The following is a 23,955-nucleotide window of genomic DNA, read 5'->3' as shown; positions in this document are numbered from 1 at the left end:
CCCTGCTCCTATGTGACTAGCTCACTGTCCTGTATAGCACATACACAGAGAGAGCCCTGCTCCAATGTGACTATCTCACTGTCCTGTATAGCACATACACAGAGCGCTGCTCCTATGTGACTATCTCACTGTCCTGTATAGCGCATACACAGAGCGCTGCTCCTATGTGACTATCTCACTGTCCTGTATAGCACATACACAGAGCCCTGCTCCTCTGTGACTATCTCACTATCCTGTATAGCGCATACACAGAGCCCTGCTCCTATGTGACTATCTCACTGTCCTGTATAGCGCATACACAGAGCGCTGCTCCTATGTGACTATCTCACTGTCCTGTATAGCGCATACACAGAGCGCTGCTCCTATGTGACTATCTCACTGTCCTGTATAGCGCATACACAGAGTGAGCGCTGCGCCTATGTGACTATCTCACTGTCCTGTATAGCACATACACAGAGCCCTGCTCCTATGTGACTATCTCACTGTCCTGTATAGCACATACACAGAGCGAGCCCTGCTCCTATGTGATTATCTCACTGTCCTGTATAGCGCATACACAGAGCGAGCCCTGCTCCTATGTGACTATCTCACTGTCCTGTATAGCGCATACACAGAGCGCTGCTCCTATGTGACTATCTCACTGTCCTGTATAGCGCATACACAGAGCGCTGCTCCTATGTGACTATCTCACTGTCCTGTATAGCACATACACAGAGCCCTGCTCCTATGTGACTATCTCACTGTCCTGTATAGCACATACACAGAGCGAGCCCTGCTCCTATGTGACTATCTCACTGCTCCTGTATAGCGCATATACAGAGCCCTGCTCCTATGTGACTAGGTCACTGTCCTGTATAGCGCATACACAGAGCGAGCCCTGCTCCTATGTGACTATCTCACTGTCCTGTATAGCACATACACAGAGCGAGCGCTGCTCCTATGTGACTATCTCACTGTCCTGTATAGCGCATACACAGAGTGCTGCGCCTATGTGACTATCTCACTGTCCTGTATAGCGCATACACAGAGCGAGCCCTGCTCCTATGTGACTATCTCTGTCCTGTATAGCGCATACACAGAGCGCGCGCTGCTCCTATGTGACTATCTCACTGTCCTGTATGCGCATATACAGAGCGCGCGCGCGCGCTGCTCCTATGTGACTATCTCACTGTCCTGTATAGCGCATATACAGAGCGCGCGCTGCTCCTATGTGACTATCTCACTATCCTGTATAGCGCATATACAGAGCGCTACTCCTATGTGACTATCTCACTGTCCTGTATAGCGCATACACAGAGCGCTGCTCCTATGTGACTATCTCACTGTCCTGTATAGCGCATACACAGAGCGCTGCTCCTATGTGACTATCTCACTGTCCTGTATAGCGCATACACAGAGCGCTGCTCCTATGTGACTATCTCACTGTCCTGTATAGCGCATACACAGAGCCCTGCTCCTATGTGTCTATCTCACTGTCCTGTATAGCACATACACAGAGACCTGCTCCTATGTGACTATCTCACTGTCCTGTATAGCACATACACAGAGCGAGCGCTACTCCTATGTGACTATCTCACTATCCTGTATAGCGCATACACAGAGCGCGCGCTGCTCCTATGTGACTATCTCACTGTCCTGTATAGCGCATACACAGAGCGAGCCCTGCTCCTATGTGACTATCTCACTGTCCTGTATAGCACATACAGAGCCCTGCTCCTATGTGACTAGCTCACTGTCCTGTATAGCGCATACAGAGCGAGCGCTGCGCCTATGTGACTATCTCACTGTCCTGTATAGCACATACACAGAGCGCTGCTCCTATGTGACTATCTCACTGTCCTGTATAGCGCATACACAGAGCGCTGCTCCTATGTGACTATCTCACTGACCTGTATAGCGCATACACAGAGCCCTGCTCCTATGTGACCATCTCACTGACCTGTATAGCGCATACACAGAGCCCTGCTCCTATGTGTCTATCTCACTGTCCTGTATAGTGCATACACAGAGCGCTGCTCCTATGTGACTATCTCACTGTCCTGTATAGCACATACACAGAGCGCTGCTCCTATGTGACTATCTCACTGCTCCTGTATAGCGCATATACAGAGCCCTGCTCCTATGTGACTATCTCACTGTCCTGTATAGCGCATACACAGAGCGAGCGCTACTCCTATGTGACTATCTCACTGTCCTGTATAGCGCATACACAGAGCGAGCGCTGCTCCTATGTGACTATCTCACTGTCCTGTATAGCGCATACACAGAGTGAGCCCTGCTCCTATGTGACTATCTCACTGTCCTGTATAGCGCATACACAGAGTGAGCCCTGCTCCTTTGTGACTATCTCACTGTCCTGTATAGCACATACACAGAGTGAGCCCTGCGCCTATGTGACTATCTCACTGTCCTGTATAGCACATACACAGAGCGAGCGCTACTCCTATGTGACTATCTCACTGTCCTGTATAGCGCATACACAGAGCGCTGCTCCTATGTGACTATCTCACTGTCCTGTATAGCACATACACAGAGCGCTGCTCCTATGTGACTATCTCACTGACCTGTATAGCGCATACACAGAGCGAGCGCTGCTCCTATGTGACTATCTCACTGTCCTGTATAGCACATACACAGAGCGAGCCCTGCTCCTATGTGACTATCTCACTGTCCTGTATAGCGCACACACAGAGCGAGCCCTGCTCCGATGTGACTATCTCACTGTCCTGTATAGCGCATACACAGAGTGAGCCCTGCGCCTATGTGACTATCTCACTGTCCTGTATAGCACATACACAGAGCGAGCCCTGCTCCTATGTGACTATCTCACTGTCCTGTATAGCACATACACAGAGCGAGCCCTGCTCCTATGTGACTATCTCACTGTCCTGTATAGCACATACACAGAGCGAGCCCTGCTCCTATGTGACTATCTCACTGTCCTGTATAGCGCATACACAGAGCGAGCCCTGCTCCTATGTGACTATCTCACTGTCCTGTATAGCGCATACACAGAGCGCTGCTCCTATGTGTCTATCTCACTGTCCTGTATAGCACATACACAGAGCTCTGATCCTATGTGTCTATCTCACTGACCTGTATAGCGCATACACAGAGCGAGCCCTGAGCCTATGTCACTATCTCACTGTCCTGTATAGCACATACACAGAGCGCTGCTCCTATGTGACTATCTCACTGTCCTGTATAGCGCATACACAGAGCGAGCCCTGCTCCTATGTGACTATCTCACTGTCCTGTATAGCACATACACAGAGCGCTGCTCCTATGTGACTATCTCACTGACCTGTATAGCACATACACAGAGCCCTGCTCCTATGTGTCTATCTCACTGACCTGTATAGCACATACACAGAGCTCTGATCCTATGTGTCTATCTCACTGTCCTGTATAGCACATACACAGAGCCCTGAGCCTATGTCACTATCTCACTGTCCTGTATAGCGCATACACAGAGCGAGCCCTGAGCCTATGTGACTATCTCACTGTCCTGTACAGCGCATACACAGAGCCCTGCGCCTATGTGACCAGCTCACTGTCCTGTATAGCGCATACACAGAGCGAGCCCTGCTCCTATGTGACTATCTCACTGTCCTGTATAGCGCATACACAGAGCGCTGCTCCTATGTGACTATCTCACTGTCCTGTATAGCGCATACACAGAGCGCTGCTCCTATGTGACTATCTCACTGTCCTGTATAGCACATACACAGAGCCCTGCTCCTATGTGACTATCTCACTGTCCTGTATAGCGCATATACAGAGCCCTGCTCCTATGTGACTAGGTCACTGTCCTGTATAGCGCATACACAGAGCGAGCCCTGCTCCTATGTGACTATCTCACTGTCCTGTATAGCACATACACAGAGCGCTGCTCCTATGTGACTATCTCACTGCTCCTGTATAGCGCATATACAGAGCCCTGCTCCTATGTGACTAGGTCACTGTCCTGTATAGCGCATACACAGAGCGAGCCCTGCTCCTATGTGACTATCTCACTGTCCTGTATAGCACATACACAGAGCGCTGCTCCTATGTTACTATCTCACTGTCCTGTATAGCACATACACAGAGCGCTGCTCCTATGTTACTATCTCACTGTCCTGTATAGCACATACACAGAGCGCTGCTCCTATGTTACTATCTCACTGTCCTGTATAGCACATACACAGAGCGCTGCTCCTATGTTACTATCTCACTGTCCTGTATAGCACATACACAGAGCGCTGCTCCTATGTGTCTATCTCACTGACCTGTATAGCGCATATACAGAGCCCTGCTCCTATGTGACTATCTCACTGTCCTGTATAGCACATACACAGAGCGAGCCCTGCTCCTATGTGACTATCTCACTGTCCTGTATAGCGCATACACAGAGCGCTGCTCCTATGTTACTATCTCACTGTCCTGTATAGCACATACACAGAGCGCTGCTCCTATGTTACTATCTCACTGTCCTGTATAGCACATACACAGAGCGAGCCCTGCTCCTATGTGACTATCTCACTGTCCTGTATAGCGCATACACAGAGCGCTGCTCCTATGTTACTATCTCACTGTCCTGTATAGCACATACACAGAGTGCTGCTCCTATGTTACTATCTCACTGTCCTGTATAGCAGCGCATACACAGAGCGAGTCCTGCTCCTATGTGTCTATCTCACTGACCTGTATAGCGCGTATACAGAGCGCTGCTCCTATGTGACTATCTCACTGTCCTGTATAGCGCATACACAGAGCGAGCCCTGCTCCTATGTGACTATCTCACTGACCTGTATAGCGCATACACAGAGCGAGCTCTGCTCCTACAATTAATTGGGGTTTGGAAAGGTAATTTCAAAGAGCCAATTACTCATACTCAACAATAAAAAGTACACTGAGAGTACAATGCCAGACTTCAAGCATTGGTCGGCAACAGGTTGAATGTGCCCTTGGCTGCTTTACCTACATCCCCCAACCCCCTGGCCGCCCCAGCAGCCCAATCTTCCTTTCTCCTTAGAAAAGAGAGCAGAGATGTTGGCACAGATCGTACTGGCCGCTCCTCTCCTGGGCTGATCACTAGTTGCATGGGTAAAAAGACAAGCGGGACATTAATCACCAGAGGCCGGCATTAAGCAGACGACCAGAGAAGCTGCTCCTCACAGCTGCACCCCCAAAACACTTCCCACGGGACCATAAAGTAATTAAGTTAACAGAATAAAAGTTACAAATTGCTCACTCACAATGTGTTTAGAGCCCATAAAGCATTTACATGACAAAGGCTGTTCCAGACCGTTTCCCTGGGTGCTGGAGCGGTCGCCTCCTCCTGCAGCGACGGGGAACTACCCGGGAAGTTACCAGCACATTCAGCTGGTTTATCAGACAAAGTCAGCCCTGGCTTCACAGGCCAACGTTTCCAAGCAGAACTCTGCCATTAATTCTGCTTTCTATAAGGATGGGGCTGCACATCATGAAACAAAAGCATAACGGACACTTATCGTGGACATTAAAGGGCAGAATATATATCACCATAACTAAATTAGGAATAACAAAATAAACGCAGAACCGCAGGTAAAATTATAACCTGGTTCAGGCTACAAAACCCAAAAACTCCAATAAATACCACATAAATAGGTTTGGTTTTTTTAAAGAGTAAATGTGTTACAAGAATAATCAGTCGGTAAGACAGGCTCCAAGTTACCTTCTTCTTATCTGCGTTGCCAACACTCGCCAAAGCTACAAACCGGCTCACATGTTGGGCATTTTCTTGCAAGACCAAATGATTTCTGTGTAAGGAAAAAACAAAAAGTATAAACCACAGATGTATACAATGATTTCAATGGTTAAAGTTAATGGTAAAATCAGAGCGCTCACAAGCATGGCTAAACGTGGGCACGTGTTCCGGGGTGTAGGTAAACGTGGGCGCGTGTTCCGGGGTGTAGGTAAACGTGGGCGCGTGTTCCGGGGTGTAGGTGAACGTGGGCGCGTGTTCCGGGTGTAGGTAAACGTGTGCGCGTGTTCCGGGGTGTAGGTAAACGTGGGCGCGTGTTCCGGGGTGTAGGTGAACGTGGGCGCGTGTTCCGGGGTGTAGGTAAACGTGGGCGCGGGTTCCAGGGTGTAGGTAAATGTGTGCGCGTGTTCCGGGGTGTAGGTAAATGTGTGCGCGTGTTCCGGGGTGTAGGTAAACGTGGGCGCGTGTTCCGGGGTGTAGGTAAATGTGTGCGCGTGTTCCGGGGTGTAGGTAAACGTGGGCGCGTGTTCCGGGGTGTAGGTGAACGTGGGCGCGTGTTCCGGGGTGTAGGTAAACGTGGGCGCGTGTTCCGGGGTGTAGGTAAACGTGGGCGCGTGTTCCGGGGTGTAGGTAAATGTGTGCGCGTGTTCCGGGGTGTAGGTAAACGTGGGCGCGTGTTCCGGGGTGTAGGTAAACGTGGGCGCGTGTTCCGGGGTGTAGGTAAACGTGGGCGCGTGTTCCGGGGTGTAGGTAAATGTGTGCGCGTGTTCCGGGGTGTAGGTAAACGTGTGCGCGTGTTCCGGGGTGTAGGTAAACGTGGGCGCGTGTTCCGGGGTGTAGGTGAACGTGGGCGCGTGTTCCGGGGTGTAGGTAAACGTGGGCGCGTGTTCCGGGGTGTAGGTAAACGTGGGCGCGTGTTCCGGGGTGTAGGTAAACGTGGGCGCGTGTTCCGGGGTGTAGGTAAATGTGTGCGCGTGTTCCGGGGTGTAGGTAAACGTGGGCGCGTGTTCCGGGGTGTAGGTAAACGTGGGCGCGTGTTCCGGGGTGTAGGTGAACGTGGGCGCGTGTTCCAGGGTGTAGGTAAACGTGGGCGCGTGTTCCGGGGTGTAGGTGAACGTGTTCCGGGGTGTAGGTAAACGTGGGCATTATAACAGTAACCCACCAAAATTAACCTCATCTGAACCAGGCGGTTCCAGAAGCAGTAGAAACACTCCTTTTGTGTTGCGGAGATATAAGTTTATCATATTTTTGCCAGTACAAAACAAACAAATATGGAAAGATAAAGTTGCATGGTGCTCTGAAACAAAAATCACAGCAAACAATAATGATTGACTTGAATATACAGCGGATTACCCCTCCAAAGGAAGCAAAAGATAAGGCTAGGATATTAAATTACACCCATACACCTGTTAGATGTGTAACTGGAAAATAAAGTTCCACAGGCAATGAGGTAAGGACAGTATACACCTGCCGGTGTCCAACAATAATACAACATCCAGGTAATAACATGGGGTAATAAACAACAATCCTTGCAGCCACTAATGGAGAAAGGAGAGTGGAAAAGGCTCACTTAAGAGTATAACTCACGCAATTGAGGAGCCTGATGTTTCACTTCTCCTGGGGTACACCGTGCCTCCGTTGATGTAGATAAGCAGGAGCAGGGAAAGAAAAAAACGAAGCACTGGTTCCACTGAAGGTTAAAAATAAACACAGAGGTGCGTTCCCACAATAAAAGTTTAATACTGTAGATCAAAAAAAGCACAAAAACAGAACACCTACGCGTTTCGGGCTTGTGGCCCTTTATCAAGGTGAATGAAAATACTTAAACGAGTGCTTTTAAATACCTAATTTCGGCGCTGCCGTGACCAATCCGTCACCACTTCCTGGTTCGCGAGGGAGTGACGCGGGATGTGACGCGGGACGTGTGACGTCAGCGTGCTCGCGCCATAACAATAAAACAAACTTTATTTAAACAGAAAAAAATGAACACTCCTTTATATGAATGAAGAAACGTTACCTAGACATTAAAACATAATTAAAAACAAGTATAAACAATAGAATGAACTAATGTCATGAGCAGAGGTGAACAATTGCTTCATTCATAGATTAAGCAAACTCTATATCTGCTAGAAGCCCACAGTTCAGAGTTCAATCTGAGTGGGAGAATCTGTATATATATATATACAGAAACAATAAAGGGCAATAGTGAATATTACAACATAAAAGAAACAATAAATTGCCACTTAATTGACAGTAGATGATTTCCAGGTTGAAAAAACATTGCCATCATTAACCATACAGAATATTCAAATAATTAATTATAAAAAATTATATCTTCATACTGAATGGTTATTAGCAAAGTATTAGACAATCCAAGTTGGACATATAATATGAATTCATTAGTAAAAATTTACAAGTTAAATTCACAAAGCAGTTCAGTTAAGCATAAATACATTGCTGTTTCATAATAACTATATATATATATAGCAAAAGTTTGGCTAAACATATCCATGAGCTCAGATAGCAACCGGTATATATATATTAAATTGTTTTATTGTTATGGCCCGAGCGCGCTGACGTCACACGTCCCGCGTCACTCCCTCCCGAACCAGGAAGTGGCGACGGATTGGTCACGGCAGCGCCGAAATTAAAAGCACTCGTTTAAGTATTTTCATTCACCTTGATAAAGGGCCACAAGCCCGAAACGCGTAGGTGTTCTGTTTTTGTGCTTTTTTTGATCTATTAAACTTTTATTGTGGGAACGCACCTCTGTGTTTATTTTTAACCTTCAGTGGAACCAGTGCTTCGTTTTTTTTCTTTCCCTGTTCCTGCAAAACAAACAGCCTGACGGGAGGGCTCCCGGTGCCAGGCCTCGTGGGTCACAGGGAACGTGACGACGTAGCACGCCGTGTCAAGAGGCAAATTCAAATTGTCACAGATGTCGTCCCAGACTGAGTGGATATCAAAAATCTGCACCTTGTATTTGACAAACACCCATAAAAAAAGTGAACGTTAATTTGGGCAGATACCAAAAAGATGAAGCGTTCAAACGACTAGAAAATAACGCACGCATTTTTAAAGCCTCTCATTAAACACCTGAGCTTGCCTTACCTGTAAGGAAGTCTCTCGTAGCTCTCCCCCTGCAGGGCGGAGAAGTGGTATCTGGGCTTCAAACTCGAGGCGAGATTTGCTACAAACGCAGACCCACATTTTCTGGTCTCTACATCAGCCTGGAAGCACAGAAACCATGCAATATTTTACTTTATATTGCAGCTTAACACATTCACATTTCCTACTGTGGTATATGCCACATTATGCAAATGTACATTTTACACGTTTCCATTTATTTAAAGCAGCAATCCTGTATTCTAACTGGGGGTCTCCTCCGTAGCGTCAGAGAATCTCCCTTCCGGAGACGTTCTGGCACACGTCCGAGTTATTTAAATATGGCGGGTGTGGTCATCCAATAGGAGGGAGGCTGCGACACCATCAGTTGCAGCTTCCAATTGGCCCGTCGCAGTTTAGCAATTTTGAATTCCCCAACGTGAGGGAGACCACTGGCACCTAAAACTGTAAGCAGCACAAAATAGCGCAGTTCAGCGCCGCAGGTGAATTTAGCGTGGCTGTACCTCTATTTTTGTACAAGATTAGTAACTGTGGGTCTCTGGAGCTGAACCCCTGCTTCCCGAGATACTTACATTGGAAGAAGGTGCTGGAAGCAGCTGGGGCACAGAAAATGTCTGCTTAAAAGATCTTGTGGACCAATAGGAAGCTGCGACACCCTCCTTTGCCACTTCCTGCTGGCCCGTGTGAACCTTACATGTGACGGTGATACTGGTATCTCACTGCTGTATAACTATCTCGGGGAGCAGGGGGGCTGCGGAGAGGAAATTAGCGTGGTTCAGGTCCGGAGAACCCCATCCAAACTAAGCTACAATGTCCATCACATGTCCGCAAGCTCATGCACGGCTAGCAGTCTCAAAATGAAACAACAACAACAACCACAACCACACACACAACCACCACACACACACACACAACCACCACACACACACACACAACCACCACACACACACAACCACCACACACACACACACAACCACCACACACACACACACAACCACCACACACACACACACAACCACCACACACACACACACAACCACCACACACACACACACAACCACCACACACACACACACAACCACCACACACACACACACAACCACCACACACAACCACCACACACAACCACCACACACAACCACCACACACAACCACCACACACAACCACCACACACAACCACCACACACAACCACCACACACAACCACCACACACAACCACCACACACAACCACCACACACAACCACCACACACAACCACCACACACAACCACCACACACAACCACCACACACACTCGCTCTCTCAGAATCAGCAACTGAAAAGGTGCTCACACTACAACGATATTCAAAGTGAATGTATTTCTGCTACGATTTGTCCCATTACAAATACATTTGGGACTGTGAGGGGTACCACGTCCGTATCTGCTTACTGCGTTATTCTGCCAGAAAAGAACAAAAGCAGAAATTATCTTATTCATTCAACGCTGGAAATAAGGTTTTAGCGCCATATTCCTATATGGGTTTCATCCAATACCTACATTTCAAAACGTATTTCACCAAAGAACGTTTTTACGACCTCAGGAGGAAAGCACGGATCGCACGGGGACGAGCAGCACAGGGGGCGGGGGAGCCACGGGGACGCGCAGCAGAGGGGGCGGGGGAGCCACGGGGACGAGCAGCAGAGGGGGCGGGGGAGCCACGGGGACGAGCAGCAGAGGGGGCGGGGGAGCCACGGGGACGAGCAGCAGAGGGGGCGGGGGAGCCACGGGGACGAGCAGCAGAGGGGGCGGGGGAGCCACGGGGACGCGCAGCAGAGGGGGCGGGGGAGCTACGGGGACGAGCAGCAGAGGGGGCGTGGGAGCCACGGGGACGAGCAGCAGAGGGGGCGGGGCAGCCACGGGGACGAGCAGCAGAGGGGGCGGGGGAGCCACGGGGACGCGCAGCAGAGGGGGCGGGGGAGCCACGGGGACGCGCAGCAGAGGGGGCGGGGGAGCCACGGGGACGAGCAGCAGTGGGGGCGGGGGAGCCACGGGGACGAGCAGCAGTGGGGGCGGGGGAGCCACGGGGACGAGCAGCAGTGGGGGCGGGGGAGCCACGGGGACGTGCAGCAGAGGGGGTGGGGGAGCCACGGGGACGTGCAGCAGAGGGGGCGAGGGAGCCACGGGGACGCACAGCAGAGGGGGCGAGGGAGCCACGGGGACATGCAGCAGAGGGGGCGAGGGAGCCACGGGGACGCACAGCAGAGGGGGCGAGGGAGCCACAGGGACGTGCAGCAGAGGGGGCGAGGGACCCACGGGGACGCGCAGCAGAGGGGGCGGGGGAGCCACGGGAACCCACACGATCAGCGTGAATTACCAATTTAAAACGCAATTTTTGGACCATAAAAATAATAAAGTCCTTTTATGAAAACAGGCACTTGAGTGCAAACTTAACATGAGACAAACAACAGATGTGAAAACCCCATGGTAATACACAACGTACCGGGGCGTTGCCATAATTGCACACATCCTTGGGCCACGGGGAGGTCAGTAAAATATCCACACCTTTGAACTTTGCGTTTGATGTTAGAGACGTCTTCAGAGACATGATGTCCTTAGCAGTGAAGCAGTATGCAGGGGCCGGGTCACTGGCGGACTCCATGCCACTCACATACGCTATCTGCAGGCCCGAGGCTCCCGTGAATAACCCTTTACGCCCTGCAATTAAACACACACATTTATACAGGATCCTCGGCCGGGGCGGGGGGGAGGGTTCATAATTAATCAGTGACTATGTTAATAAGTATTCAAAATGCATGTACGTACCTAAGTAGGTTATATTTGCAGCTAATTCACATCCATCAACATCTTCAAAATGTTTCACCGTGTCTTGGTTATTGGATCCCAGCACATATGTCTGAATAGGAGCTTACACAGGGAAAAAACACTCACATCACACGAAAAAAAGGTCCACATTTCAATTACAGACGAGATTTCTCTTTGAAAATCCATAGAGGTTTCAACTCCACAATTGTGTTATCTGATAAAGGGCCCAGAGATCAGAAATATTAACTATTTGGATGCACGGGTATCGTTTCAGGCTATGACCACGGAAAGCACTACGGAGGAACTGAACGTATAACCGAAATAACATTAAGATATTCTATTAAGGCAGGGGGGCACAAACATTTTTCCCTGCGCCCCCCTGCCGGCGGTTCCTCCCCCCCCCCCCCAAACACCTTGGCTCCGGCATCGGCTCCAGTGGAATGACGACAAACGTGATGTCACATGACCTGACGCGTCCAAGAAGCTGCCGGAGCCAAGGTAAGTCAGGTTTCCCGAGGCCCTGCAGCCCCCCGCAGTCTCGCGCCCCCACTTTGCGCTCCGCTGTATTAAGCAATGAAAGACATACCAAATAATCATTTGTTAAGGACTTTTGTACATACTCTTTAGAAGGATCTCAAATCTTTCCGCCGTAGCATTTTGGTCACAAATTAGATACGTTTGGAAATGTTACTCTATAATTAAATAATGCATTTCAGTGACTGGATACCAACAACACAAAAGTTGAAACGCAATAATTTATAAAAACACACAAACAATGTGTCGTAAATAGTCTCTAAAACACATTTGCTTTAGAATATGAAATTCACAGATCTGTTTTAGTTGCATTTTAGTTATAATGCACCAAATACGGAGATCAGTCACGCAGATAACATGTTCTGTGCGTGCTATTCTATAAAAGTTACACTAAAACATGGCTCCAAATGCACAGAGCAGGGACAGGCACACAGTGTTAGGATATACACGCGCACAGAGCAGGGACAGGCACACAGTGTTAGGATATACACGCGCACAGAGCAGGGACAGGCACACAGTGTTAGGATATACACGCGCACAGAGCAGGGACAGGCACACAGTGTTAGGATATACACGCGCACAGAGCAGGGACAGGCACACAGTGTTAGGATATACACGCGCACAGAGCAGGGACAGGCACACAGTGTTAGGATATACACGCGCACAGAGCAGGGACAGGCACACAGTGTTAGGATATACACGCGCACAGAGCAGGGACAGGCACACAGTGTTAGGATATACACGCGCACAGAGCAGGGACAGGCACACAGTGTTAGGATATACACGCGCACAGAGCAGGGACAGGCACACAGTGTTAGGATATACACGCGCACAGAGCAGGGACAGGCACACAGTGTTAGGATATACACGCGCACAGAGCAGGGACAGGCACACAGTGTTAGGATATACACGCGCACAGAGCAGGGACAGGCACACAGTGTTAGGATATACACGCGCACAGAGCAGGGACAGGCACACAGTGTTAGGATATACACGCGCACAGAGCAGGGACAGGCACACAGTGTTAGGATATACACGCGCACAGAGCAGGGACAGGCACACAGTGTTAGGATATACACGCGCACAGAGCAGGGACAGGCACACAGTGTTAGGATATACACGCGCACAGAGCAGGGACAGGCACACAGTGTTAGGATATACACGCGCACAGAGCAGGGACAGGCACACAGTGTTAGGATATACACGCGCACAGAGCAGGGACAGGCACACAGTGTTAGGATATACACGCGCACAGAGCAGGGACAGGCACACAGTGTTAGGATATACACGCGCACAGAGCAGGGACAGGCACACAGTGTTAGGATATACACGCGCACAGAGCAGGGTCAGGCACACAGTGTTAGGATATACACCCGCACAGAGCAGGGACAGGCACACAGTGTTAGGATATACACCCGCACAGAGCAGGGACAGGCACACAGTGTTAGGATATACACCCGCACAGAGCAGGGACAGGCACACAGTGTTAGGATATACACCCGCACAGAGCAGGGACAGGCACACAGTGTTAGGATATACACCCGCACAGAGCAGGGACAGGCACACAGTGTTAGGATATACACCCGCACAGAGCAGGGACAGGCACACAGTGTTAGGATATACACCCGCACAGAGCAGGGACAGGCACACAGTGTTAGGATATACACACGCACAGAGCAGGGACAGGCACACAGTGTTAGGATATACACACGCACAGAGCAGGGACAGGCACACAGTGTTAGGATATACACACGCACAGAGCAGGGACAGGCACACAGTGTTAGGATATACACACGCACAGAGCAGGGACAGGCACACAGTGTGAGGTAGATATACACGCGCACAGAGCAGGGACAGGCACACAGTGTTAGGATATACACGCGCACAGAGCAGGGACAGGCACACAGTGTTAGGATATACACCCGCACAGAGCAGGGACAGGCACACAGTGTTAGGATATACACCCGCACAGAGCAGGGACAGGCACACAGTGTTAGGATATACACCCGCACAGAGCAGGGACAGGCACACAGTGTTAGGATATACACCCGCACAGAGCAGGGACAGGCACACAGTGTTAGGATATACACACGCACAGAGCAGGGACAGGCACACAGTGTTAGGATATACACACGCACAGAGCAGGGACAGGCACACAGTGTTAGGATATACACACGCACAGAGCAGGGACAGGCACACAGTGTTAGGATATACACACGCACAGAGCAGGGACAGGCACACAGTGTTAGGATATACACACGCACAGAGCAGGGACAGGCACACAGTGTTAGGATATACACGCGCACAGAGCAGGGACAGGCACACAGTGTTAGGATATACACGCGCACAGAACAGGGACAGGCACACAGTGTTAGGATATACACGCGCACAGAGCAGGGACAGGCACACAGTGTTAGGATATACACGCGCACAGAGCAGGGACAGGCACACAGTGTTAGGATATACACGCGCACAGAGCAGGGACAGGCACACAGTGTTAGGATATACACGCGCACAGAGCAGGGACAGGCACACAGTGTTAGGATATACACGCGCACAGAGCAGGGACAGGCACACAGTGTTAGGATATACACGCGCACAGAGCAGGGACAGGCACACAGTGTTAGGATATACACGCGCACAGAGCAGGGACAGGCACACAGTGTTAGGATATACACGCGCACAGAGCAGGGACAGGCACACAGTGTTAGGATATACACGCGCACAGAGCAGGGACAGACACACAGTGTTAGGATATACACGCGCACAGAGCAGGGACAGGCACACAGTGTTAGGATATACACGCGCACAGAGCAGGGACAGGCACACAGTGTTAGGATATACACGCGCACAGAGCAGGACAGGCACACAGTGTTAGGATATACACGCGCACAGAGCAGGGACAGGCACACAGTGTTAGGATATACACGCGCACAGAGCAGGGACAGGCACACAGTGTTAGGATATACACACGCACAGAGCAGGGACAGGCACACAGTGTTAGGATATACACACGCACAGAGCAGGGACAGGCACACAGTGTTAGGATATACACACGCACAGAGCAGGGACAGGCACACAGTGTTAGGATATACACACGCACAGAGCAGGGACAGGCACACAGTGTTAGGATATACACACGCACAGAGCAGGGACAGGCACACAGTGTTAGGATATACACACGCACAGAACAGGGACAGGCACACAGTGTTAGGATATACACGCGCACAGAGCAGGGACAGGCACACAGTGTTAGGATATACACGCGCACAGAGACAGGGACAGGCACACAGTGTTAGGATATACACACGCACAGAGCAGGGACAGGCACACAGTGTTAGGATATACACACGCACAGAGCAGGGACAGGCACACAGTGTTAGGATATACACACGCACAGAGCAGGGACAGGCACACAGTGTTAGGATATACACACGCACAGAGCAGGGACAGGCACACAGTGTTAGGATATACACACGCACAGAGCAGGGACAGGCACACAGTGTTAGGATATACACACGCACAGAGCAGGGACAGGCACACAGTGTTAGGATATACACACGCACAGAGCAGGGACAGGCACACAGTGTTAGGATATACACACGCACAGAGCAGGGACAGGCACACAGTGTTAGGATATACACACGCACAGAGCAGGGACAGGCACACAGTGTTAGGATATACACACGCACAGAGCAGGGACAGGCACACAGTGTTAGGATACACACCCGCACAGAGCAGGGACAGGCACACAGTGTTAGGATACACACCCGCACAGAGCAGGGACAGGCACACAGTGTTAGGATACACACCCGCACAGAGCAGGGACAGGCACACAGTGTTAGGATACACACCCGCACAGAGCAGGGACAGGCACACAGTGTTAGGATACACACCCGCACAGAGCAGGGACAGGCACACAGTGTTAGGAATACACACACGCACAGAGCAGGGACAGGCACACAGTGTTAGGATACACACACGCACAGAGCAGGGACAGGCACACAGTGTTAGGATACACACACGCACAGAGCAGGGACAGGCACACAGTGTTAGGATACACACACGCACAGAGCAGGGACAGGCACACAGTGTTAGGATACACACACGCACAGAGCAGGGACAGGCACACAGTGTTAGGATACACACACGCACAGAGCAGGGACAGGCACACAGTGTTAGGATACACACACGCACAGAGCAGGGACAGGCACACAGTGTTAGGATATACACACGCACAGAGCAGGGACAGGCACACAGTGTTAGGATATACACACGCACAGAGCAGGGACAGGCACACAGTGTTAGGATATACACACGCACAGAGCAGGGACAGGCACACAGTGTTAGGATATACACACGCACAGAGCAGGGACAGGCACACAGTGTTAGGATATACACACGCACAGAGCAGGGACAGGCACACAGTGTTAGGATATACACACGCACAGAGCAGGGACAGGCACACAGTGTTAGGATATACACACGCACAGAGCAGGGACAGGCACACAGTGTTAGGATATACACACGCACAGAGCAGGGACAGGCACACAGTGTTAGGATATACACACGCACAGAGCAGGGACAGGCACACAGTGTTAGGATATACACACGCACAGAGCAGGGACAGGCACACAGTGTTAGGATATACACACGCACAGAGCAGGGACAGGCACACAGTGTTAGGATATACACACGCACAGAGCAGGGACAGGCACACAGTGTTAGGATATACACACGCACAGAGCAGGGACAGGCACACAGTGTTAGGATATACACACGCACAGAGCAGGGACAGGCACACAGTGTTAGGATATACACACGCACAGAGCAGGGACAGGCACACAGTGTTAGGATATACACACGCACAGAGCAGGGACAGGCACACAGTGTTAGGATATACACACGCACAGAGCAGGGACAGGCACACAGTGTTAGGATATACACACGCACAGAGCAGGGACAGGCACACAGTGTTAGGATATACACACGCACAGAGCAGGGACAGGCACACAGTGTTAGGATATACACACGCACAGAGCAGGGACAGACACACAGTGTTAGGATATACACACGCACAGAGCAGGGACAGGCACACAGTGTTAGGATATACACACGCACAGAGCAGGGACAGGCACACAGTGTTAGGATATACACACGCACAGAGCAGGGACAGGCACACAGTGTTAGGATATACACACGCACAGAGCAGGGACAGGCACACAGTGTTAGGATATACACACGCACAGAGCAGGGACAGGCACACAGTGTTAGGATATACACACGCACAGAGCAGGGACAGGCACACAGTGTTAGGATATACACACGCACAGAGCAGGGACAGGCACACAGTGTTAGGATATACACACGCACAGAGCAGGGACAGGCACACAGTGTTAGGATATACACACGCACAGAGCAGGGACAGGGCACACAGTGTTAGGATATACACACGCACACACCATACCTTTCTTTGTTCCGTGTTTATATTCTTCCCACAGTGTGTGACTGTCTGGGCTTGTCCCAAAGAAACTTCCAACGCAGAGTAACATCTAAAAGGGCGACACATGTATTAGGTATGTGGGACCACGGCACTCAGCTGTGCGTCCCTGTATTACCCATGCCACGTCCCTCAGCTGTGCGTCCCTGTATTACCCATGCCACGTCCCTCAGCTGTGCGTCCCTGTACTACCCATGCCACGTCCCTCAGCTGTGCGTCCCTGTATTACCCATGCCACGTCCCTCAGCTGTGCGTCCCTGTACTACCCATGCCACGTCCCTCAGCTGTGCGTCCCTGTACTACCCATGCCACGTCCCTCAGCTGTGCGTCCCTGTACTACCCATGCACGTCCCTCAGCTGTGCGTCCCTGTACTACCCATGCCACGTTCCTCAGCTGTGCGTCCCTGTACTACCCATGCCACGTCCCTCAGCTGTGCGTCCCTGTACTACCCATGCCACGTCCCTCAGCTGTGCGTCCCTCTACTACCCATGCCACGTCCCTCAGCTGTGCGTCCCTGTACTACCCATGCCACGTCCCTCAGCTGTGCGTCCCTGTACTACCCATGCCACGTCCCTCAGCTGTGCGTCCCTGTACTACCATGCCACGTCCCTCAGCTGTGCGTCCCTGTACTACCCATGCCACGTCCCTCAGCTGTGCGTCCCTGTACCCACGCGTCCCTGTACTACCCACGCCACGCGCCCCTGTACTACCCACGCCACGCGTCCCTGTACTACCCACGCCACGCGTCCCTGTATTACCCTCGCCACGCAACCCTGTACTACCCACGCCACGTCCCTGTACTACCCAGGCCAGGCGTCCCTGTACTACCCACGCGTCCCTGTACTACCCACGCCACGTCCCTGTACTACCCACGCCACGTCCCTGTACTACCCACGCCACGTCCCTGTACTACCCACGCCACGCGCCCCTGTACTACCCACGCCACGCGCCCCTGTACTACCCACGCCACGAGTCCCTGTACTACCCACGCCACGAGTCCCTGTACTACCCACGCCACGAGTCCCTGTACTACCCACGCCACGCGTCCCTGTACTACCCACGCCACGTCCCTGTCCTACCCACGCCACGCGCCCCTGTACTACCCACGCCACGCGCCCCTGTACTACCCACGCCACGCGCCCCTGTACTACCCACGCCACGCGTCCCTGTACTACCCACGCCACGCGTCCCTGTACTACCCACGCCACGCGTCCCTGTACTACCCACGCCACGCGTCCCTGTACTACCCACGCCACGCGTCCCTGTACTACCCACGCCACGCCCCTGTACTACCCACGCCACGCCCCTGTACTACCCACGCCACTGTACTACCCACGCCACGCCCCTGCACTACCCACGCCACGCCCCTTACTACCCACGCCACGCGTCCCTGTACTACCCACGCCACGCCCCTGTACTACCCACGCCACGTGTCCCTGTACTACCCACGCCACGTGTCCCTGTACTACCCACGCCACGTGTCCCTGTACTACCCACGCCACGTGTCCCTGTACTACCCACGCCACGTGTCCCTGTACTACCCACGCCACGTGTCCCTGTACTACCCACGCCACGTGTCCCTGTACTACCCACGCCACGTGTCCCTGTACTACCCACGCCACGTGTCCCTGTACTACCCACGCCACGTGTCCCTGTACTACCCACGCCACGTGTCCCTGTACTACCCACGCCACGTGTCCCTGTACTACCCACGCACGTCCCTGTACTACCCACGCCACGTCCCTGTACTACCCACGCCACGTCCCTGTACTACCCACGCCACGTCCCTGTACTACCCACGCCACGTCCCTGTACTACCCACGCCACGTCCCTGTACTACCCACGCCACGTCCCTGTACTACCCACGCCACGTCCCTGTACTACCCACGCCACGCCCCTGTACTACCCACGCCCCGCGCCCCTGTACTACCCACGCCACGCGTTCCTGTACTACCCACGCCACGCGTCCCGGTACTACCCACGCCACGTGCCCCGGTACTACCCACGCCACGTGCCCCGGTACTACCCACGCCACGCGCCCCGGTACTACCCACGCCACGCGTCCCTGTACTACCCACGCCACCCGTCCCTGTACTACCCACGCCACGTGCCCCGGTACTACCCACGCCACGCGCCCCTGTACTACCCACGCCACCCGTCCCTGTACTACCCACGCCACGTGCCCCGGTACTACCCACGCCACGTGCCCCGGTACTACCCACGCCACGCGTCCCTGTACTACCCACGCCACGCGCCCCGGTACTACCCACGCCACGCGCCCCGGTACTACCCACGCCACGCTTCCCTGTACTACCCATGCCACGTGCCCCGGTACTACCCACGCCACGCGTCCCTGTACTACCCACGCCACGCGCCCTGGTACTACCCACGCCACGTCCCTGTACTACCCACGCCACGCGTCCCTGTACTACCCATGCCACGTCCCTTTCCTACCCATGCCACGTCCCTGTACTACCCACGTCCCTGTACTACCCACGCCACGCTTCCCTGTACTACCCATGCCACGTGCCCCGGTACTAGCCACGCGTCCCTGTACTACCCACGCCACGCGCCCCGGTACTACCCACGCCACGTCCCTGTACTACCCACGCCACGCGTCCCTGTACTACCCATGCCACGTCCCTGTACTACCCACGCCACGTCCCTGTACTACCCATGCCACGCGCCCCTGTACTACCCACGCCACGCGTCCCTGTACTACCCGCGCTTTGTAACGGTCAGGTAATATTCTTTGAGCTGCTTTCCACCTCAATAAGGCTGCGCTTATAGTGCCGGAGACGCGACGCCGCGTCACAACAAATGCATCGCCGCCGCCACGTGCGCTTATAGTAAGCGCGGAGCAACGGCTTAGTCGCGATCGCTGGAAGTTATCTCTATTTGATTTTTCCAGCGACCGCAGCCTGACGTCGCCGTCGCCCCCGCTATAAGCGCAGCCTGACGTCGCCGTCGCCCCCGCTATAAGCGCAGCCTGACGTCGCCGTCGCCACCCGCTATAAGCGCAGCCTGACGTCGCCGTCGCCCCCGCTATAAGCGCAGCCTGACGTCGCCGTCGCCATCGCCCCCGCTATAAGCGCAGCCTGACGTCGCCGTCGCTATAAGCTGCAACTTATTTACTTTTAATAACCTACAGTTGGTATAGGTCAGAGCTTACATTCAAATATAGTATAAAAACATCTCCTTTAACCAACTCAAAACCAAGGGAACATTTAATTTCATTAAGAGAGAGAGAAGAGAAGAAAGAAGAGAAGAGAAGAGAAGAAAGAAGAGAAGAGAGAAAGAAGAGAAGAGAAGAGAGAAAGAAGAGAAGAGAAGAGAGAAAGAAGAGAAGAGAGAAAGAAGAGAAGAGAAGAGAGAAAGAAGAGAAGAGAGAAAGAAGAGAAGAGAAAGAAAGAGGATAGAGAGAGGATAGAGAGAGGATAGAGAGGAGAGAGAGAGAGATCCAGTAAGCAATGTGTTCACAGTTTCACTGCACGCATCGCCATAAAATAAACATGCAGTATTACAGGATTATAACCTGCTCCGAACTGGGAATAAAAGTATTTCCCATAAACTGCACTGATCAGACACTATTAAATACAGTAACAAGCAGGGTAACCTACCTCCAAGCATGAGCGTCCATTCTAGTGACAAGCCTACTACATCATTAACTGTGCCTACACAGAGCCTCGCTACACGCCACAACTGCATCTTTATCACACCATTTGAAGACAGATCAAACAACAACACGTGACATAATAGTACATCACTAGCTCTTAATGCCACCAGCTTTGGGTTACACAGAAGCTTCCTTACATCAAACGGGCCGCTCTTCTTCTGAATAGCTTGCACCCTGTTGAACAACGCATCAAACCTCCCGTACACATCCCCACAGGCCAGCCTAGGAACAGAGAGAGGACACAATAAGCACATCGTGTTGCCAACCCTCGGACACCACAGGTTATATTACAATTAGTGGAGAGACGGTCACTTCTCACCCCATTGCCACTGGAGAGGAACCAAAGGGAATATGCTGCTGGTCACTTCACGCAGCCAAGTTAACCAAAGTGTTTGATCAAATGAAATAGAAATGAGGTCACTTGTAGAGATGCCCAAAACGTGGCACGTTGGCAAAAGACACCGGGGTTCCAGGTTTGCCAAGTCACCAACGTAAAGCTCCCATCACATATTGGCCAAACTCGGTGACTTCTACACGCGTCACTCCACTTAAAGGCTGCCACTGTTTAACCATTTCGCTACCTGTGGGATATGACCTAGGTCACCAACTTAAGTTATGTCACTCAGTTATATTATTTAAAATATATATATTTTGATGGTGTATTATATGCTTTATTATATTATTTCCATTTTGTCCTGGTTTTTCCCCTTAATTTGGGAAAAATCCGAAATGAAACAAACCGTGCAAAACCAGAATCAAACACAACAACCATGAGCGAAAGTGCTCATTCCTAATAAAGACAAATGATATAGGATATATACTGTATTGCAAATAGATGGGGGAAAGGGGTGTAAAATCAGAACCTTTCATTCCAAAACCAAACACCCGGAACAATTTCAGAACAAAACAAAAAAAAACCCACGTCAAGTGCCCAGACAGACAGACAGACAGACACACACGGACACGCAGAGACAGAAAGACACACAGAGACACGCAGAGACAGAAAGACACACAGAGACAGAAAGACACACAGAGACACGCAGAGACAGAGAGACAGAGACACACAGAGACACACAGAGACACACAGAGACACGCAGAGACAGAAAGACACGCAGAGACAGACAGACACACAGAGACACGCAGAGAGAGAGACAGACACACAGAGAGACAGACACACACACAGACACACAGAGAGACAGACACACACACACACAGAGAGACAGACACACACACACACACACACACAGAGACAGACACACACACAGAGACAGACACACACACAGAGACAGACACACACACACACACACACACACACACACACAGAGACAGACACACACACACACACACACACACAGAGACAAACACACACACACACACACACACACAGAGACAGACACACACACACAGAGAGACAGACACACACACACAGGGGTGGGAGACACACACACACAGGGGTGGGAGTGATGTTCCCGGGGGGGGGGGTGGGAGTGATGTTCCCGGGGGGGGGGGGGGGTGGGAGTGATGTTCCGGGGGGGGGGGTGGGAGTGATGTTCCCGGGGGGGGGGTGGGAGTGATGTTCCCGGGGGGGGGTGGGAGTGATGTTCCCGGGGGGGGGGTGGGAGTGATGTTCCCGGGGGGGGGGGGGGGTGGGAGTGATGTTCCGGGGGGGGGGTGGGAGTGATGTTCCGGGGGGGGGGTGGGAGTGATGTTCCGGGGGGGGGGGGGGGTGGGAGTGATGTTCCCGGGGGGGGGGGGGGTGGGAGTGATGTTCCGGGGGGGGGGGTGGGAGTGATGTTCCGGGGGGGGGGTGGGAGTGATGTTCAGGGGGGGGGGGGGTGGGAGTGATGTTCAGGGGGGGGGGGGTGGGAGTGATGTTCAGGGGGGGGGGGGGGTGGGAGTGATGTTCCGGGGGGGTGATTCTCGGGTGGGGGGGTGATTCTCGGGTGGGGGGGGGTGATTCTCGGGTGGGGGGGGTGATTCTCGGGTGGGGGGGGGGTGATTCTCGGGTGGGGGGGGTGATTCTCGGGTGGGGGGGTGATTCTCGGGTGGGGGGGGGTGATTCTCGGGTGGGGGGGGTGATTCTCGGGTGGGGGGGGTGATTCTCGGGTGGGGGGTGCTTATAGTAGCGATAATAAAACATACTCACAGCCTTAACGGTTTCGCCGCCATATTAAATATTCCCGCGGGTCCCGGCCTGGCACTGCGTCACTGCCTGTCTCTCCGGCGCGCCGGGCCATCTGATTGGGTGAATGTATCATGTGACCGCTCTTTGCTGCAGCAAGGACTTCTGGGAGTTGTAGTTCTGCTTCGGCAAAACAGTGTTAGGGGAGGAGATAGGGGAGGAAGAAGGAGATGGGGGATAGGTGGGACGGAGATAGGGGAGGAATGAGATAGATGGGGAAGATAGGGAGGGGAGAGATGGGGGCGGAGGGGGAGAGGACTGGAGATATAGGGGGACTGAAACGAGACAAGGGAAGGGAGGAGATAGAGGGGGAGATAGGGAAGGGAGGAGATAGGTGTGGGGGGGGGAGATAGGAAAGGGGGAGATAGATAGGAGAGGGGGAGATAGATAGGAGAGGGGGAGATA

General features: G+C 52.4%; 1 protein-coding gene across 6 annotated transcripts in view; it reads right to left on the bottom strand.

Moving 5' to 3' along the window:
* Positions 1 to 23,657, bottom strand: part of CWF19L1 (CWF19 like cell cycle control factor 1) — a 51,873-nt gene extending 28,216 nt beyond the window's left edge. Inside the window, exons 1-7 of one of the 6 annotated variants that reach the window (XM_075603051.1) lie at positions 23,515 to 23,657; positions 21,506 to 21,590; positions 17,659 to 17,743; positions 11,658 to 11,759; positions 11,335 to 11,549; positions 8,840 to 8,958; positions 5,699 to 5,783 (exon numbers count right to left, since the gene is read on the bottom strand). In XM_075603051.1, the coding sequence (XP_075459166.1) occupies positions 5,699 to 5,783; positions 8,840 to 8,958; positions 11,335 to 11,549; positions 11,658 to 11,759; positions 17,659 to 17,743; positions 21,506 to 21,590; positions 23,515 to 23,537 (714 nt within the window). In that variant the 5' untranslated portion in view covers positions 23,538 to 23,657. Of the gene's footprint in view, positions 1 to 5,698; positions 5,784 to 7,315; positions 7,374 to 8,839; positions 8,959 to 9,426; positions 9,549 to 11,334; positions 11,550 to 11,657; positions 11,760 to 12,277; positions 12,350 to 17,658; positions 17,744 to 21,505; positions 21,591 to 21,687; positions 21,708 to 23,514 lie in introns of those variants that run through there. The other 5 variants (XM_075603052.1, XM_075603053.1, XM_075603054.1 and 2 more) reach the window with 5 other exon arrangements.
* Between the last annotated feature and the right edge of the window lie 298 nt (positions 23,658 to 23,955).

Source organism: Ascaphus truei, chromosome 5 (genome assembly GCF_040206685.1).
Source record: "Ascaphus truei isolate aAscTru1 chromosome 5, aAscTru1.hap1, whole genome shotgun sequence".
Classification (NCBI taxonomy): Eukaryota; Metazoa; Chordata; class Amphibia; order Anura; family Ascaphidae; genus Ascaphus; species Ascaphus truei.
This window is presented reverse-complemented; position numbering and strand designations above follow the sequence as displayed.